The following is a 20,452-nucleotide window of genomic DNA, read 5'->3' as shown; positions in this document are numbered from 1 at the left end:
ATGTTACATTCAGAAAATCTTAGGCTTAAACAGCTCTGAATTTGAGTTCTGCATTTGTTCCGATTAAAACCCATTAAAAAAATTGCACGGCTCCAGGTTCCAAAACAAGAAAAGTTATAAAGGTGGACATCGAGTTCAGTGTGTGGAAAAGAGCTTGTGAGTCACCATGTGGATAAGGCTGGCAGACCTAACGCAAGTCAGCAAAATGTAATGATGCAACATGACTCAGGAGACATAATACAGTACTATTCCATTAAGCACCGCCACGGCTGCAAGAGAAAGAACAGTACACGATTATCCTAACCAAGACAACGCAGCTGACGCAATGCTTTCATTCAAATAAAACAGTGGGCGGGAAGCGGAAAGGAGAACGTGAAAATGGGTCAGAACTGGGGGAAGAGAAGACGCATCAAAGGCCAGGAAGGAATACACCCACACTGAAACCAGAGGTCACTGACAAACCACCTCTTACAATATTCCTCTGAGAAGGGCTATTCAAGGAAGGAATAGGTGTGATGCTCTAATGTTTAAAATAACATTTCCAGAGAAAAACACTTTTGTAGAATTAACTGGTGCATTTAACACAGAAAAATAAAAGCCGTTCCCAATCATTAACTGTTAAATCACGACTTTAAACAATGAAATCAGAATTGCGTTAATTAATGAACGACCCAATTCTAGAAACAAAAATAATTTAAATAGGAATTTGAAGTACCATTCTGAAGTGTCAGTGCTCGGGACTCCTTTCCTAAATTTGTATGGAATCCTCCTCCCAGTGATGGTGCTTTGCCTGAACCTGCAAAAGAAAGGAGAAAAAACGTTTTAAATAAAAGATCAAAAGTCCAAAAAGATCTATTTATGCAAATCTCAATATAGGTTTTAAAAAAACATCTGAAAGGAAGGCTTGCAGGTTGTCCAGTGAAGTAGTCACGAATAATGAAATAAAGATACGTATTAATCAACAATGAAAATCTGACCACCCCCATTCTTTAGGCCTGCTTTGCATCCAATATCCTTGGATACTTTAACCGAAGGGAATATAAATGGTTTACCGTCCTAGGGCACCAATTGCAAGCAACATAGATGAAACCAGATCCACTCTTCTCAAGCACGCAAAGACCTTGCTACAGAAGGAGCACACTTTTACATTCTATAGGCTCCTACACCCCATGTCACCGCGTGCACCTTACTCCTCAAACACACAACTGTCATCAGCCTCTCCTGTACCTATCCAACTCCCTAATTCTTCTGACCATTGCACACATAGAAAGCATGCTGGACTATACAGTCATTATAGCAGTGCACAGCTTGTATATGGCTGAATGCACTCTTTGACCATGTGCCAAGTATGGTATAAACAAATCGTATTCCCCCATGTGATAACCTCAGCATCTCTAACCATAAACTAGATCAGATAACACATAAGAATAATGCCACAGAGAGTAAAATACTAGAAACTGTATCAAAGCAGTGGGGCCAAGGCAGGTGGATTTCTCAGTCCATAGCCCCTTATCCTATTTTACCCTTGGATGCGTCTTTCAGTTCCTAACAATTACCGACCAGCAGGATTACAACATGATAGGACAAGTAACATAGAAAGATCAATGCAAATGGAGAGGGGGTGAGGACTGGGAATACAAAACTTACTGATAAGAATTTCCACCCATTCATGTGCCCACCCCTTTCTAATCGCAATACAGAAAGTGGGAGAAGCAAATGGCAAACAGGCATCTGCAAAGCCAACAGGATTAGTATTGACAATCAGGTTTTTTAGCTTTGTCAATGCTTGTTTAGTGTATCATGGTTTTCTGAAACTTAATTTTTAAGGGGCTGCCGGCCCTTGCTATTATCAAAAATAAACCTTGGTTAAAAGTAAACATATTTTGGCCCATACTGTATGCCTCAGTGGGAAGAATAAAAATGTGAATAACAGACCAATGGATGAAGACAGATGGCTGAAAGTTCCTATAAGTAGGTCATGTACATAATATTTACATTTTAAGTAAAAACAAAAGGTTTTGGTTAACAGATACTGTCAGCCATGCATCTGAAGCCTACACTGCACCGTGTCAGAGTAGGATATCTGCATAGAGCTGGGGCCAGGCAAATGAGCATACAAAATCATGTGGCTGTCCTTCAGATGACAACAAGGAACGCATGGCTCTAGGAAGAACTGAAGCTAACTCTGATTGTAATTGAGTGGGTATAAATTACTTCTGAACATAATGCTCCTGCCACTCTTCCAGACGTTAGTCCCATTTCATAATGCAGGAACTATCAGGTCCCTTTTGACAATTCGGCAATCTAACATCTCCTCCCTTGAGGGGTGAATCTCCAGGAAGAGGGGGGTATATGGATCCAAAGACGACAGCCATATTCAAATGAGACGGGTGGCATCAAGGTCACCCATTTGATGAGTGGAAGCCATGGCAAAATATATATATAAAATGCCTAGAACAAACTCAAAGCAGAAAGTTTCTTGAGACCCTACAAAATGTGACCACTGAGAAAATAATTGTAGGAATTTCTTTCTAGGTCTGTAAGACCATTGAAATATATCTACAAAGACAGCCGACCCACAGATCTTGGGGGGTCAGGCTTAAATCTTGGCAAGGCAGCCTTATTATTCATGCCTCCAAGATTCATAAGCGGAGTAGCCCTTAAGTAACTAATAATAATGGCAAAATATTCAAGTACCTGGAGACAAATTCAGTTTGGAGTATGAGCTATCATTATTGGAACTCAAAAGTCATCCAACTAGAGGAAATGAAACCATTATAAAATGGGAGCGAGGGTAACATGCTTTGTTGCTGTTCTTAACAAAACACCAAACATCAAAACCGCATATTTTTAGGGCAATCTACAGTTTTAAAGACCAAGCTTTCAATCTAAGCATGTTTAGGGGGGTGTGGACTGACATTTACTTCTGTGCAAGGGATTACCTTTTAACGACCCATATAAAAAACACTGCCTGTAGCCAGAAGAGGAGGTTTGAGGGCTGAAATGCATCTGGCACATGCCATCAAAGGAGATCACGGACGAGAGCTACTACATGTGAACTTGTGGACAACTCTGGAAATGACTGACAAAGGGGCAAGAAAACAGGATCTTATCTGCCCAGTCTAGTAGGTGTTATCTCCTGGAGAGCAACAAGCCACACCTATCAGAGATGTACATTTGGGGCAGTTCAAATAGTGCTTGTTGACAGTCGGTCTGTGATCAACCATTCAAGCAGCGAATGCATATTATATCATTTGAGCAATGCGCAAATGGCTCCACAAATGTACCTCCTGGAGGAGAGCAATCACAAGAGAGCAGTTTACTTCACTGCCTGGCTGTAAAGAGATCTGGTGAGAGAAAAGACATTCAGACTGACAGGGTGATTTATTTTAGGCTAAGGAAGAACGAGAGAAACAAGATCCAGCTTGGACTCTTACATTGAGTTCCAGAATGATAATCTTGAGCGAACCATCTTTTCCCAAGATAAAAGTGTAAAAGCTTGCAAGAGACCTGCAGATAAAGGGCTGGGAAACAGGTCTCCTGACGTCCATTCTCACTTTAGCAAGACTGATAGTCTTCAAGAAAGCGATTGACATTCTTTCTCCAACTGCAAATCCTGTCTTTTCTTTTGGCAATGGATGAGTGGGGCTTGTCGGAGGCAATCCTACTGAGCTCTTAGGTTTCCAGGAAATACATTCAAAGGAACGACTATTGGGGGGCTATGGGAACCAAATCTTGCATGTGTGTTTAAGATTCGAGTATGGTCATTAAAGTCTGCAGCAGCTCACTTCGAGGAGTGGTTATCTTATGAGAAGCACGCAGCATGGCCTTTGTGCCAGTTTCCTCTGATCAGTTATACTTACACTAAAAATGTCCTATGTAGTTTGAATTTGGTATAATATCAACCAAACCAACCTTGGTTGGTATTTTACCAATTCAAAGCTGTAATACTGTGCCTGGAGTGGTAAAAGGCTTTTGTCATTTTTCAGCTCAGCATGGATGGCACTGTGCTAATCCTATGCCTAAAAACGTTGCTGGAGAAATGGCAAAAGACTGTCACTTTCTATCTCGGCGTGGATGGCACTGTGCTAATCCTACGCTTAAAGACTTTGAGGTGAGCACATTTAGAGTGTTGCTGGTGTTGAGGGTGCTCTATACAGGAGCCGATTTCCACCTAAACTTGAGAACTACCCAGAGTTCGCTATTTCTTTTTTGCATAATTTATGTGTTAATCTAAAACACACACACACACACGTCAAACTTTGGCTCAGACACATCAGATACATTGTGGCTTGTTCGTCATACAGAAGGGCACAGAAGAGAAGTCCACAAATTTTGTTAAAAAACTGAATGCCAATCCCCACAACAGTAGGTGTTTCCACAAAATCAGTAGGACTGTGGTGGAATATCTTGATGGTAAAATTGAAATAATTAACAAAGCCATACACACCAGCCTGATCCTTAAACCTACAGCTGGCTATAGCCTCCTGCACACCTTCAGCAGCTATCCGTATGCCCTCAAGTGGAGAATTCCCTACGGTGAGCTGTTGAGGAGTTGGCCTAACTGCTAGGGCGGTTGACCTCTAATCTGGGGAACTAAGTTTGAGTCTCGGCAATGATGATGAACATCCTGTGATTCTGGGCAAATCACTCAAATCTCCCCGTGCCTAGTAAAAATTGATGTGTCCTCATGTAACGCAACTGGGGCTATGCAAAGCGCTCTGATACCCGATACCGGTTGAGGTTCGCGCTATATAAAACTCTGTAAATAAAAAAAAAAACACAACTGCAACACTGGGAAGGCCTTTATCACTGAACAGACCACCATGGTTAAAAGCTTCAGAGAAAGGACGTACCCTATGTCTGTACTCGGAGTGGTAGACAGGGTCAAGACTGTTACCAGAGAACACAACAGACAATGACCATGACACCCAAACAGACCTTGGAGTCATCACGATATAAAGCAACAATTCCAAGACATCTGCAACATCTTAGCCAGCAGTTGGGACATACTGAAGAGTGAGTGCCCAAACTTGAAGTGCATGCTTCAGTCCCCACTGACCGCTCGTGAAGGCAGAGAGGAGAATGAGCTGTTAAACATCATATTTGCATCTGATTTCCACCACTTACTGTCTCAGACCATCTCACTGCAGAACCAAATCATGTTCCTCAAGCATCCCCAATGATCGACCAACTGCAGCTGAAGAGTCCATTGAAGGCCTGCATATGCCAGCAAAAGGCTGCAAGGTAATAAGACACTAAGTAGTCTCAGAATCCTCTAGAATGGGACAGTAGTTCTCACCTAAAACATTGAGATCACAGACTGAATGCTCAGGACAGTAGTGGGAAAGCCCTCAAGGCAACTGTATAAAGAATGGCCCAGATGAAGAGAAGCCGGTGAGCAGGTTAAAAAATGGGACTTGGGCTTTTTGATGGAAAATCTCAGGTCAGACAATAACAACATTACCCCAGGTGGTCTGAACTTAGCTAAGTTGAGCCCATCATCAGTAGCAAGTCATCAAGATACAAGAATACATGTAACCCCAACATGCAGAGATGGGCCGCCACTATTGACATGACCTTTGGAAAGAAAACAGGGGCCGATGCAAAGTTGAAGGCTAGGGTTGTGAATTGGAAGTGTTCTGCTTCAGTACACACCGGAGATACTTCCTGTGGGTCTGTAGGATCAGGAAATGAACTACCCATCGTAAAGATCTAGGGAGACCATCCACTCTTTAGGATCCAAGGACAGCAGAACCGGATTGTCATCATTTTGAACTAATTCTTGAGGAATGAATTTGAGATCCTGAGGTCCAAGATCCGTCTCAAACCCCATGCTTCCTGAGGAAGAAAGTACCTTGAATAGCAACCCAGGTCCCTCTCCACCTCAGGTAGTTCTTTTTTTTTTTCTCTTTTTTTTCTATTTCGGTTGCTCCCTTGGCAAGAAACAATCACTTCTTGGGATGAAACAGTGGCCTGATCTGCAGAAACTAGAGCAAAAACTGGAGGACCATGATGCAATGTGCACAAAAAGGGAGGGCATTACCTGGCCAAAAAATCTGAAGGATCCATTGGCCAGATGTGATTGACTGCCAATGGGATAGATGACCCTGGATCAGCTCCAAATGGCTGATGGAGGTGATACTAAAGGGATTTGTGGCAGTGGTGATGGACAAATCTGTTGGTAGCCTTTTCCTCTACCACTACACCCAGCCCTGGAATCACCAAAGGGCTTAACTGTTTAGTCTGTTGTGGAGGTCACCTCTAGCAATAGGCAAGGCCGCTCGAACAGCCTTGGAAATTGTGATACTGTTGGTGGAATTGGCAGGCAGGGCAGCTCAACCCTAAACACCAAACCGTGGTCATGCCGTCAGTGAGCCATACTAGAGCAGAATCTGCCTTCTCATCAAAAGAATCACTCAATGTCAAATAGCATGTCCATAAACAAAGTTTGTAAGTCCCCATAAAACCCAGTGCCAAACCTCCAATCATGGAATCTGACGACCACAGAGTACAGAAACCAGAGCAACACAATTGGTGGTATCCAGTCCAGGCCTCAAAATATACTTTGCTACCAAATGCCCAACCTGCAATGTCTGTGCAAATTAACTGCTTAAGCCTTTGGACAAGGCTGGCAAATTCAAGCTAGCCATGTCCCAGAGGGAGTCTGTGTAGCGACCCAAGACAGAAACTGCATTTATGGATCAGAGCGACAGGCTAGCTGACAAAACAAACTCTTGTCAAAAGTGTCTGATTTCATTGATTCTCTGTCTCATGGAGCAGAGGGAATGGGTTTGGATTGACTTTGCTCATACAAGCCTGAACTACGATGATCTCTGGAGTAGGATACTAAATCAGGCAAGCTGGATAAACAGAGGCAGGCTTATGCTATCAGACAACTCACAAGTGGGGTCGAGCACGGTTTGGAGCAGGCCGCCTCAAGAGTTTCAGCTGAAGCTTTATTGAAAAACAATAAGGGGTCTTAAGTGGTGGGCTTGAGCTGCAAAATTTCAGTTACAAGATTTGCCTTTATCGCCACTGTAGGCAACTGCTAAGCTAGTACCTCGGAAGCTCTAAATGCTACTACTGCAAAATAAGTGCACTTCTTCATTATTGGCCCACAAGAGCGAATTAAAGTCTGTCTTAGGTGTAGTATCAAAGCCAATTGTGTTTTGTAGGTCACGATGCAGCCAGGCATCAGTGTAATGAATGGGAACCAGTGCTTAATTTGAGAAGGTGGTTGCTAGTGGGGCCCACCAGCATTTCTTTTTTGGGTCTGGCTCTTACTTTTTCCTCAGACACTTCCCCGAGAGCAAGAGAAGGAACTGCACACAAAGTGGAAAGAAGGGACGGAGGGGTGTGGCGTAGCAGCCATAGCTGCAGACTCTGGAGCACGGGTTCAATCCCCGGCGCCAGGTCAACATCCTGGGACTCTGGGCAATAGCTCACTTAATCTCCCCAACTGCCATCAGCGCCTGGATACCCTTAGGGGTAATAAAGCACGCTGTACAAATCTGGAATTATTATTTAATTATTTAAGGGTAAAGAGAAAGACAGAAGAAGCCTCCTAAAGGGAGACGGCAGGGACCTGAAAGAGTGAGAATAAGGGGAAGGGAGTGACTGGTAGTGGACTAAGGAGGCATGATTTTAGACTGAGCAACCTTGGTATTCAGTGTGCGAAATGTAATTGCACTGGCGGTGGGATTCTGAGTAGAGCTTCCGGCACAGACACTCCTTCTTTTACCAATTAAGCACTGGTGGGAGCAAATGTTCTCCTTGCTCGCAGTCATCGTAATTGTGGGGAATATTTTCAGGACCTTGAAGAACATCAAAGTCTAAGCCAGAGGGCTTCCAAGAGACAGAATCCAGAATCCAGAAGCAGCACCTCTAGCGTAGGTAGGTTACCACCTTGCCCGTTTTTTTATCATCCTGGCCAGTGTGTTTTTTTAATGGGGGACCAGCAAAGAAAGGTGAGTACCATTTGAAGAGCTGTGGCATGGTCTTATGGAAGGCTTCAATCTGCTGCACAGTTGCCAACCACCGAAAAACTCCAGGTGAACTGGCCCCAGGATTGGATCGGATCAGAGTTGGACTTCAAAGCTGAAGTCCAGGGACCAGAAGCATCAAGGGGCTGAAGAACCCTTTAAACTTTGTGTTTTCGCTTCAACTTTTCTCTCAGCTTCATCTTAAATTTACCCAAAGATGGTGAACATGAGCGGTGTTGTCACTGGAGCGGGACAGACATAGTATCTTGTGTTCAGCAACATGGAGTTTAGTTTTCCATTCCCTAATGGCATGCTGGCTTGTCAGGGAGTCTGTCTCAGGACCAGGAGTCATGCTTGGAGCTGTTAATGCCAGACATATGCTTATGACATGCATGGCATGCTTTAAACTGTCGTCTTTGGGAGCCACACATCTGCACATGGTTTGAAATTTCTGAATAAAAGAAGTTAAAAACATATCTAAAGAGCTAAGCTCCAGATCCGTATTCAAAGACACAGAAAAAAGGACCCGACATCAGCACACCGGGGTGGTGCCTAGAAGCCACTGTGTTGTCATTTTTAGGTTGAGCCTGGGCAGCACATGCGCTGTTCTGCAAGGCATGCTGTATTCGAGTATGTACTTGAAGACCCGCCCACTCCCCACCCATATTTGTCATTGGCTTGTGTCCTTTGTAAATGCTGGCTTCCGATTTGTTAATGGGCTTGTTAGTCCCTCCATAGTACAGCCTTGTCTTCAGTTGTAACCTCCAATTAGGACAGGCCCTTTTACTTCTGTTGTTATTTATGTGTTAGTTATTTGTATTATTTAACAAAACAGATAAAATAAAAAGCATTGTAATTTACAATGCGAGACTTGTTGCATTGCAAATGCTTGTTAGAGGAGGGACAGAGTCGTGAGAGGCCTTTGGCTCCTCCTGCCAACATAAAAGAGCTAATGCTACTGCAGATCCAGGCTGGTGCCTGAGCAGAATCGCAAGATGAGGTATCTGAAGTTAGGAGTATTGTAAAGTGTGTGCCCATTACACTCCGAGGTACATTTGATTTCTAGGGAGACATCTTTTTGAAAGAAAAAAGAAACTATTAAAAGTCTATCTTGTAAGCTACGTGGTAAAGCCTAGCAGGCTAGTCATCCACGGGCGGTCTGCTAAATATTAAGAGGAAGAGTCTGAAACCTCTGTGTCCTTTGATACACCGTGAGCGCGTGCACGCATGCCTATGCATAAATGGTGCTCTATATTAACGCAATAAAAAAATGGGACGGCGAAATGTGTTGAGAAGTTAATAACTGCGTATCTTTTTAAAACGAATTGCTAACTGTTCAACAGGAATGATTTATGGAGTACTTGATTGCAGGGTGTGGTTCAGCATAGGTATAAATATCAATAAAAGGGGCGATAGCGTAGTTCGTCCAATTAGCGCCCCCACTGGGAAACGCTATCTGATCCCGTAACAAAAGACCATTTCTTAGACTGGAGATAACACAACTGCAATTTCAAATTATATAAATAAATGCAAGTGCAGTTAAGGGGATCATTAATTAAATGTTTCAAAGAACGACCCCATTCCTTCTTTTAAAACAGACATGCAGTGTTGAAACCCTACTGTAGATGAAACACTGCACCTCACAGAGGCATGCGCGCCATGTGCTTTGCTTACGAAGCATGCTGTGACAAAAAGGCGCCCTTTATAATTAAATCATCAAAAGCGACCCTACCAAAAAAACAAAACAACTGACAGCGGCTTACAAAGAAGAGCGGAGGGGATGGGAAGTTCTAGTACAGCCAAGATATCTCAATCTGGCGTAGGCAGTGCGCAATCACAACAGCTTCCAAGTAATTCTGCATCAGACATGCAAAATAGGCAGCATCAACCAGAAACACTGGGGGAAAACACTAAGCCATTTGGAACGGATTGTGCGCAAATACGTTACAACATCGCCACTTTGTGGTTAAATACGGCATAAAATACCAGCTCAGGTATCAACAATACATTCAGAACGGTCTTTACGATGTTAGAAAAAACACACGATTTTGCAATAAATACCATTGTTAAGTGGATAGGTTTGAGGGCAATCACAACCCCCAAAATACATCTAAAATAACGGATAGTTAATATTCTACTATTAAATGTTGTACAACCAACACAATCAAGTAAAAATCAATTTCAGTGGTATGAGAGCATTATTTTTATTAAACACTCAGTTAATTGGGTCGACGCCACTCAAACAAGCTACAACGGCACATGTACCGTTCCTGAATGTTCAACTTAATAAGTAAGACGAGGCCCTACATTTTTTTCTTCTCGTTCCTGCTAAGTCCTGGCTGATGCACGTGGGACATCGCTAAGGCGGCATCTGATGTTGTTCACAACCAATGTTCGGGCGTGGCGGAAGCACAGAGTAGAAAACAGACAAAACCTTATCCGATCTTATTAAGGGAAGGTCCAAATAATGCTGCTGTACTTTGTGGGTCTACGTGCTAAGGGTCATCGATATGTGCTTCCACCGTTATGGTGTCTTCGTGGTATGAAAACAGTTTTGCTTGCTTGAAAACTGTTTTTTTGAGCCGAACAGATGGTGAGGATTTATCCCAAATGTTGGAGAAGCACCACTGGTTGTAGTGAGATCAAACCAAGTGAGAGCCACGGGGGATAGCGGGCCTCGACAGGGTCCTGCGGACTTTCAGCTACAATAAATGTTTCAACGAGCCTTCAGGTGCAGCGTTTTGCTCTGCACAGTCAGAAACAAAAATAAGCACCGTGGATGTGAGGCCGAGCTCTTGGGTCCGCTCACACTGTTGAACAGGGCAAAACAAATAAAAGGACTGTGTATGTGCGACATCGTGCCAAGTCTGCCAACTTGGAGAGACTTCTCATGAAACGGTATCAGGCCGCAGTTAAGGGGGGCATCAACTTAACCGAAATCGCACAAAGGATTAGGGTTAAGAGGACATATTGAACAACTTACTTACCTTCAGTAACGATATATCTGTAAGAGACCTAGATTAGTTGTCGATTCCTTATCTTAGAATTACCCCCCGGGTGTCAGACTGGATCCGGAGAATTTGTCAGCAGTACCCCTGCGCGTCGAAAGATGGCGTTGGTTGGCTACGCGTTTGTCGTTAGGGTTGTGGTCGCCAGGATGATGTCGCGGTAGCTACTTAGACACCGCCCTTGCGCGCTGACATCATTCCACGCCAGAAGCACAGAGCCATGCAAGACTCGGACCACTGGTGCACAAAAACAAGGGCCCTGAAAGTAACTCCCTGACCCTAGAAATCCGTTTGCAGAACGGGGTGGATTGAATGGGGCAGTAAGGAATCTATAACTAATATATGTCTCTTACAGATATATCGTTACCAAAGGTAAGTAACTTGTTCATCTGAAAGAGACCATAAGTTATAGATTCCTTACCTTAGAATAGATACCCCAGCAATACCAACCCCGGAGGTGGGTCTGCGAACTAAGAGCACACCAGAAAGTCCTGGAGAACAGAATGGCCAAAGAAAGCATCTCTCCGGCTTGGCTGTCCAGACAGTAGTGTTTGGTGATCGTGTGCAGAGATGCCCACGTAGCTGCCTGACAGATGACATTGAGGGGGACTCCCCCCGTCCCAAAGCAGTGGTAGCTGCCGTCGTCCTGGTGGAATGGGTGCGCAATCCCACTGGAGGCGCCTTCTTAGCCAAAGAATAGCAAGCTTTGATGCACAAAGCGACCCACTGGAGACGGTCCGTTTGTGCACGGCCCGACCTTTCTTGGCGCCCACGTAGCCAACAAGAGCTGGTCATCCACCAGAAATTATTTGGTGTGATCCAAATAGACGGAAAGCGCACGTTTTGGAGCTAGACGATGGAGCCAGGAAGGGAGGCTTGGAAGAAAGAGCTTGGAGCTCACTCACACTCCTGCGCAGAGCTGATGGCCACCAGAAAGGCAGTTTTTAAAGTCAGAAGCCTGAGAGGATAGTTATGTAGTGGCTCAAAGGGATATGTAAGAACCAAGTTCAAGTCCCACTGAAGCCTTACGAAGGGAACAGGAGGAAAGAGATGAGTAATGCCCTTAAGGAAGCGGTTTACAACAGGGGACTTGAAAAGAGAAGGCCGATCAGAAAGCTGAATTGGCTGAGAGATAGCCCTTAAGAGTGTCCAGAGCAGAGCCCTGCTGGGCCAAAGAAAGAAGGAACAAGAGAACCTCAGAAAGAGGGGCGGAAAGGGTATCCACAGTCTTTTCTGTGCATCATGCCACAAATTTGTTCCATCTGCAGGCGTATACCGTCTTGGTGGAGGGACGCCTGGCTGCCAAGATAACATCACAGACTTCGGGAGGAAGGTCGAAAGCTGTCCACTGTTGCCGCTTAATCTCCACGCAAGGAGGTGGAGGCTGGACAGGTTCCGGTGGAGGACCGTCCCCTGCTGCTGCGACAGAAGATCCACCTGAAGAGGCAGTCAGATCGAAGGATCGATGGCCATGTGCAATAACTCGGGATACCAGACTCTTCGTGCCCAATCCGAAGCCACAAGGATGACTTGGGCCCAGTCGCGCTTGATCTTCTTCAGCACTCTGGGCAGAAGTGGTATAGGCGGAAAGACATATAGAAGACCGCAACTCCACATGTGACGAAAAGCTTCGCCTAGCAAATGCAGTCTTGGAAATTCCAATGCGCAGAACTGCTGACATTGCGTGTTCTCTTCGGTGGCGAATAGATCTAATCAAGGCTCTCCCCACTGCTGAAAGAGACCTTGCGCCAACCTCGAAGACGACATTTGTGATCCATCATGCACCTGTGGCTGAGTTCATCCGCCCTGGCGTTCAGTGAACCTGCCAGGTGTTGAACCACCAGGGATCTATCCTGATGTTCCAGCCATGTCCAGAGACGGAGAGCCTCTTGACATAAGGTCCACAACCCCACCCCGCCCTGTTTGTTGCAGTACCACATGGCGGTGGTGTTGTCCGTGAACACCTGCACCACTCTTCCCAGAACAGAGGGAAGGAATGCTTTTAGTGCAAGACGGATCGCCTAAAGCTCCAGAAGGTTGATGTGGAGCCCGGACTCCGCTGGAGACCGGACTCCGCTGGAGACCAGAGGCCTGTGATCTCCGCCTTTCTCATGTGGCCACCCCATCCCAGCAGTGATGCATCTGTCACCATCAGGAACTCTGGTTGGGGAAGGAAGAGGGATCTGCAGTTGACCCAATCCCGGTTCGTTAGCCACCACTGCAATTGACATGCAGTGCCTCCGAGATCTGGATGCAATCGGACAGATTCCCCTAATGCTGTGCCCACTGGAACTTCAGGTCCCACTGCAGAGCCTGCATATGCCACCTGGCATGATCCACCAGCAGGATGCAGGAGGCCATGAGGCCCAAGGGGCGCTGGAAAGGCCAAAGGGGAGCACGGTAAACTGAGAGTGCTCGTGGCCTACCGTGAACCGCAGGTAACGCCGGTGGGCCGGCATGACGGGGATGTGAAAATAAGCGCCCTGCGAGTCCAATGCTACCATCCAGTCTCCAGCGTTGAGGGCAGATAGGACCAGAGCTAGCGTCAACATTTTGAACTTCTCCTTCCGAAGGATGCGCTCGACATTCCTGAGATCCAAGATAGGACACAGGCTTTTGTATTTCTATTAACAGAAACAGCGGTTCCTGCGGAAAAAGAAACTATTCTATATTGGTAATAATATGCACAATTGCAATAATAAAAGGGTTATAATGATGTCAGACAGAAAGGAAACCATGAACACCTCTGTTGTATTTATAATAATTCTTTTATATCATTCAAAGACTCTACGAGTATGTACAAAAAGGAAAAAAACGTTAGTGCTTTGTGTCCCCAGTGTAAATGGAACCTTAAAACAAGAGTGGTAAATTCACAACATATAAAAATTGGTTTATATGTCACGAATGGCTGCTATTTGAAGCGAACCATTTGATCAGCTCTGATTATTACGTCCAGTAGCTGTGATCATTGTAAAGTTATTGATGGTCGCCTTCAAAATTGTGGAAACCAAGTTTTATATTACACTGGGAACACAAAGCACTAACGTTTTTTTCCTTTTTTGTACATACTCTATTTGAATGATATCAAATAATTATTATAAAGGGGTGTTCATGGTCTTAAAAAAATCTCACTCACGGGCCTCTATACATGGCGCAATAATGGCGGAATATTTACGAGCCAATTGTGCCCCTCCAGGCTTGATAGTAAACAATGCACCAAGACTGTTTCTAGAGGACAAAACCTTCCGAAAGGATTGGTCATTGATAGCGTGGCGGTGCACGAGAGATTGGCTAATCTTAATAATCAGTACCGCTAAACGAGTTGCAGACTCTATCCTTGTAGAGATACAGGTATTGGAGGCGCAAATTAAAACCACTGTGACAGCAACCCTTTTTAAAAAGAACCTGGAAGAATCGAATAAGAACAATAAAGAGTTCAAGGACTCGATATTAATGGCCAAAATTGAAAAGTTCAAAAAGGACTTAGCAAAATTCAAACATGAGAAAGTATATCCTTATACGAGTGAAGACTACTCACCACCAGAATTTAGGAGCAATGGGAAAAGATATGGATCAACTTATTCTGGATCCAGCTCTGAGGATTTCTCGAGTGATACTGAGGAACCCACCAATCAGCGCCCTAGAATGAGAGGTAGAGGGCGAGGTTCGCGACCGTTTAATCAACGAGGTCCCTATAATCCACATTTTCAACAATGGTGGCAACCACCACCTCCTTGGGGTTTTCAAACACCTATGTTCCCTACCCCCATGACACCTTACCAAGCGACATATGGGGACCAGTCTTTTTTAGGCTATGGCCCTCCAAGGCCAAGAGGCAAAAGAAGAAACCCACAGGCCCAGGTCCATTGGGAGCCAAGCACTGGCCCACACACAGGGACCAGGAGCAACACAAGGAGAAATTCCGCTCAGACAGGCCCATAATAGAACCTAGTCTAGTAGTGAATTTGAGTAGACGCACCCTAGCCAAAGATGAAGAACGGGTGCTAAATAGAGGTCTAGGTTTCGTCACAACATCTGACGGCGATCCTTTCCAAATACAATGCGAGCTTGCCAAGTTTTCCGAAAAATCAGGCTGCACTACTTCTTCCAGGGAAAAGAGACGACCACTACAGAGGATAGTGAACGGAACACTGGCTTAAGAACCAAATCAACGTTCAATCCTCCTAGTCATGCGGTCCCACCACAAGTCTTAGTCTTTGAAAATACAGTCAGAAGTGAGATCAGTGATTTATGCACTCAACGCAACCACAGTTACAAGAACTTACCACGATCGGAACAGCTGGCTCTCCAAACTTTAGCTAAAGATGAAGATATTATCATTAAGCCGGCGGACAAGGGCGGGGCTATAGTCATCCTAAATGCTGATGACTATAGAACTGAATGCCTTCGCCAATTACACGATGCCAATTCATACAGGCTATTGCATGATGACCCTACGAATAGATTAAAGACAACTATTCTTGAATGCAGTGAAGAGGCGCTCAATGAGGGATGGATCACAGCACAGGAAGCTCAATTTTTAACAACTGCATTTCCTGTCATTCCCTATTTTTATATCCTCCCGAAGATACATAAAGAGCAAAGACCCCCGCCCGGAAGACCTATCATCTCGGGCCAGGGCTCTATTCTAGAGCCTCTGTCAACTTTTGTTGACTTTTTCTTAAGGCCCATAGTACAACAGATGCCGACGTATCTTCAGGATACCAAAGATGTACTCAGACTATTACCAACAATTGAATTTGATGAGGAAAAGGACTACTTGGTCTCTTTTGACGTAGAGTCCCTTTATACTTCCATTCCTCAGGATGAAACTTTGGAGACCATTATGTCCATTTTAGAGGGCACTGATCTACATTCCATAACCCCAGTTCATTTCATTATGACACTGGCACGCCTGGCCATGAAAGAATTTTTTTTTAAATACGAAGACTCCTTATACTTGCAAACCTCCGGGACAAGTATGGGAAGCGTCTTTGCGCCTAGTCTGGCGAATCTATATGTGCATGCATTCGAACAGGACCACGTCCTAGCTCCCACCAATCCATTTTTTGCATCGATTCGCTTGTGGAAGCGATACATTGACGATGTCCTGGTTGTTTGGCGTGGAGACCTCGACTCCATCTCCGAATTCCATCAATGGCTGAATGCACAAAACGCTTTCCTCAATTTCACAGTGGAAGCGAGCAAAACCAGATTGTCATTTCTTGACTTGTCCATTTTTGCAACATCTCATGGGCTAGAGAGTGAGATTTACAGAAAACCGATGGCGAGAAACTCGCTCCTTAGATATGATAGTCAGCACCCGAAGGCACTTAGAGATAATTTACCTTACGGGCAATTTCTTCGAGTGCGGAGAAACTGTTCTACAACGGAGGGTTTCAAAACCCATACCAAGTTGTTGACTACCAATCTCTTGGAAAGACATTACCCTCAGAGGCTGATCAGACGCGCCCTCAAGAGAGCTGCCAATAATCATCGTGAGTCTCTTCTAGAGCTTCCAATGCAAAAACCTCCTGTAGAAAGACTCACTTTCGTACACACTTTTAGTACACTCTCAAACCAAGTACAGAAGTGTATTAGACACCATTGGCGCTTACTGAATTCAAGCAAAGACAAGATTCCTCTTCCCTTGTTTGCATTTAAAAGAGGAAGTAATATCAAGGACAAATTGGTTCATACACGCCCTAAGACACCGTTACCTAGACAATTGGGTACGCTCTGGGGCTTACCGGCGGCCACCGGCCACCATCCCTGTGGCGAATGCTCAATCTGTTCGCAAACTTCACATTCAACGACCATTGATATAGGAACTGACAAACCTTGGAATCAGTATTGCTTTACCAATTGCAACAGCAGTAATCTGATTTATTTGATCACTTGCCCGTGTAGAATTAACTATGTCGGGATGACAACTCGAAAGGTTAAGGCACGGATGTTGGAGCACAAAAGCACCTTTAGATGCAAGAAGCTTACCACTAAACTCATGAGACATTTTAATGAACATCATGGACCAGAAGAGTTTAAGTGGACAGTTCTTGAAAAACCGATTATACCCTCATCTGTCAGCGACATATCCAGATACCTATTTGTGAAAGAGCAGAAATGGGTGTACAGACTACATAGTGACACTCTAGGCTTAAATGACGAGATTCCCTGGGTTAATTTACAGCCAGGCCCAATTGAACCCTACATACTTGACGACAGAACTCCGCATTGATTTGATTTTGATAAACAACACTTGGGGACATCATTTGGGGAGAAGGCTCACACCAGGCGTAGTTTTTCATCCCCTTTGCCATCCCCTGTTTTAGTGCTACATCACTCAGTTGAGTATAATAGATGTTGCGACCATCACACTGACCCAATGCTAACCACTCACCAGTTTTTTCCACACATCTAATGATATGTGGAGACATACACGCATTATCATGCAGATAGTTCCCTTAGACAAGAGTTGAAGTCTAGGGTGGCTTTTAATGTAATGAGAACATGAAGCAGAGCACGCCCTGTTTATTATCACAAGCTAACCAGGGGCGCTTTAATACAAATTACTGTCGATTAAGACAGCCTTTCCCACCATTTTTCAACTGCCATTGGGAGAGATGCGTGCACTATTATCGTTTCTAAATACATTCTTTTAGACAACAGGGCACCTCAAGACCTAACGTTAGGCTTTGGTGTGAGATGACTAATAGAACTACAGGGCGATCACGTGTGACGTCACTTTGTAGTCTAGCGGCGCCGCTTTGAGTGTGACTGAGCGTGCGCCTCTTCCAAACTACAGATGAGACGAGTGTGACGTCATTTTGTAGTTCGGCGCAGCTGCTCCGTTACCTACAGGAGCGCGCGTTTTTTCGCAACCGGATGTAGTTGCATCACAATACGGGGTATTTAAATCGCAGATGCTGTAGACTCCGGTGCCTCCTTCCCTGAACTCGGCGGGAGTCCCGAGGTACCGACGGACAGGTCAGTGCATGCATACTTTTGGGAGATTGTTTATTGAGCCAAGGACACGTATTTCCAGTTGATGGTCCTTGTATCCAGCAGTCTCGGAGAAGTAGTTTAGAATACATGCTCTAATTATAGTTGCAATGAAGATACTTTTTTTCGCCGCTGTACAGAAGCGATGTTGTTAGACACTGAGTCAATGTATAACAAGCTAATTTTGAGATTTTGAGCGATGCTAAGTTCATTTAGCCACAATACACCGATAGGTCAGCCATGAAGATCTAGTATTACACAAGAGGCACACAGCGAGGAGAGTTTGCGACTGCGCTTCCTCTGTATAACATTAGTAGTCTCGATTATTATGGTTCTATGACATCTGACTGGTTTTTGTTCTTGTTTTGAAGAGGGTTAAGTTGGGAAGCACAATTGGTATTTAACCCTGATGGACCCTTTACTTTGGATGGGGTCTCTTGGCTGTTTAAGCCTGAACTTGGCTGAAGAGCCCATTCTTCTTTTCTATTTTTCCCCTGTTTTATTGTAGAGCGGGGCCTCATCTATACCCGAGGAAGGTTCCAGGGAGGTGAGGTTTGGACCTTGAACTATCAGGGTAAGCGGACACATCTGAGCGATTTAGGACGTATTAATATGCCTGTTGGTCTCTGATGCCCTATATAGCACAAAGTATGATAATTGGTTTATCTCCTTGTAGGTGATGATTGCATCCTGCATATGAAGGCTTCGCACCAAGCGAGGTTGTATGGTTTTCTTACAGTGCTTAGAATTTTCTTTGGTTATTATGCAGTAGCTTTGATTTGGTCCTGATGAAAGCCTGGATCACTTCCACTTAGGCTGAAACATGTTGACCTCAGAGAAGGAGTCACAGTGCTCTACTATGAAGTAATAGCAGGAGCTCCTGATTTAACTCCTTCAGATTTTATTAGGTGTGAGGAAAGAGATATTGTTCTAACATCTTTTCTCATAACCTTTTTATTTTTTACCGCACTGCACCACATAGTTTTTTCATAGTTTTTCTATGTTATGTTGCACATTTGATGGCATGAATTGTTTGCCTTGGTGGGGAATGGCATCCACGGAGAGCACCTGAGCTCGCCACGGAGGAGACCCTTACGTTCTAACGGTCACCCTCAGGGATGTGGCAGATTACCACGTGATAACAATGACTTACAGGGCTTGACAATTTAGCTCTATCACTTGATATAATTTGATGGCAATCATGCTCAGCTCGGATTGCCAGGGTTAAAAGAAGACCTTCGGTTAGCAGACACATCACCTACTGTGCTCCTGTTTAGACCCCCGGTCCCTTTTTGTAGTAGCATTATAATGATGTCAGACAGAAAGGAAACCATGAACACCTCTGTTGTATTTATAATAATTCTTTTATATCATTCAAAGATTCTACGAGTATGTACAAAAAGGAAAAAAACGTTAGTGCTTTGTGTCCCCAGTGTAAATGGAACCTTAAAACAAGAGTGGTAAATTCACAACATATAAAACTTGGTTTATATGTCACGAATGGCTGCTATTTGAAGCGAACCATTTGATCAGCTCTGATTATTACGTCCAGTAGCTGTGATCATTGTAAAGTTATTGATGGTCGCCTTCAAAATTGTGGAAACCAAGTTTTATATTACACTGGGAACACAAAGCACTAACGTTTTTTTCCTTTTTTGTACATACTCTATTTGAATGATATCAAATAATTATTATAAAGGGGTGTTCATGGTCTCCTTTCCTTCTGACATCATTATAACCCTTTTATTATTGTACCTGTGCATATCATTACCAATATAGAAGAGTGCCGAAACTTCCTGTTGGAGAAGGGCCAGATGATCCTCCAACATGCGATAGTACTAAGGTGGCTGGATGGAGGGGTAGTCTCGAAGGGGAGGGAGAGCCCCTTCGGACTATTTGCAAAACCTACCTGTCCGGCGTGATGGTGTGCCAGTGGGGGAGGTGATGGCGAATCCTGCCGCCCACTGGCGATTGGTGGCCCTGAAAGGTCGGACTAGGAGGTTTTGGAGGCTGCTTCAGAGGGGGCTGTGGTGGACTGGCCTGCCGGCTGGCCACCAGAACCATGGCAGTGGTTCCCACGTCCACGCAGGGGCTTAACAGCTTGCGCCGGCCTGTGGCTCTGGGCGGGATGTGGCGGGGCACTCCTTTTTCAGCCACCAATGGGGCGAAAAGCAGACTGCGCAGGGCGGGTAGTGGAGAGGCCCAAGGACCTGGCTGAGCCCGAGACCTTAAAGGGCTCCAGCGCGTTATCTGCCTTGTCACTGAATAGGTGACGGCCATTAAAGGGCATGTCCATAAGAGTGGATTGGACATCCCCTGAAAAACCAGTCGACCTCAGCCAGGCGTAGCTTCGAAGGGCTACCGACGTGGAAATCATCCTGCCAAGTGAGTCGGCGGTATCCAGCCCACAGCGGATGGTAAACTTCGCTGAATCTCTCCCTTCGGCAACTGCACAGG

The 20,452-nt window shown here is 44.8% G+C and overlaps 1 protein-coding gene across 2 annotated transcripts in view; it reads right to left on the bottom strand.

Annotated features, from left to right (window-relative positions):
• BRF1 (BRF1 general transcription factor IIIB subunit) overlaps positions 1–20,452 on the bottom strand; it is a 1,136,639-nt gene that overhangs the window by 965,472 nt on the left and 150,715 nt on the right. For both annotated transcript variants that reach the window (XM_085626219.1, XM_085626218.1), the window contains exon 2: positions 716–796. In XM_085626219.1, the coding sequence (XP_085482345.1) occupies positions 716–796 (81 nt within the window). The remainder of the gene's footprint in view (positions 1–715; positions 797–20,452) is intronic.

This window comes from Triturus cristatus, chromosome 9 (assembly GCF_964204655.1).
Source record: "Triturus cristatus chromosome 9, aTriCri1.1, whole genome shotgun sequence".
Classification (NCBI taxonomy): Eukaryota; Metazoa; Chordata; class Amphibia; order Caudata; family Salamandridae; genus Triturus; species Triturus cristatus.
The sequence above is the reverse complement of the archived record's forward strand: the minus strand, read 5'-3'. Positions and strand labels throughout refer to the sequence as shown.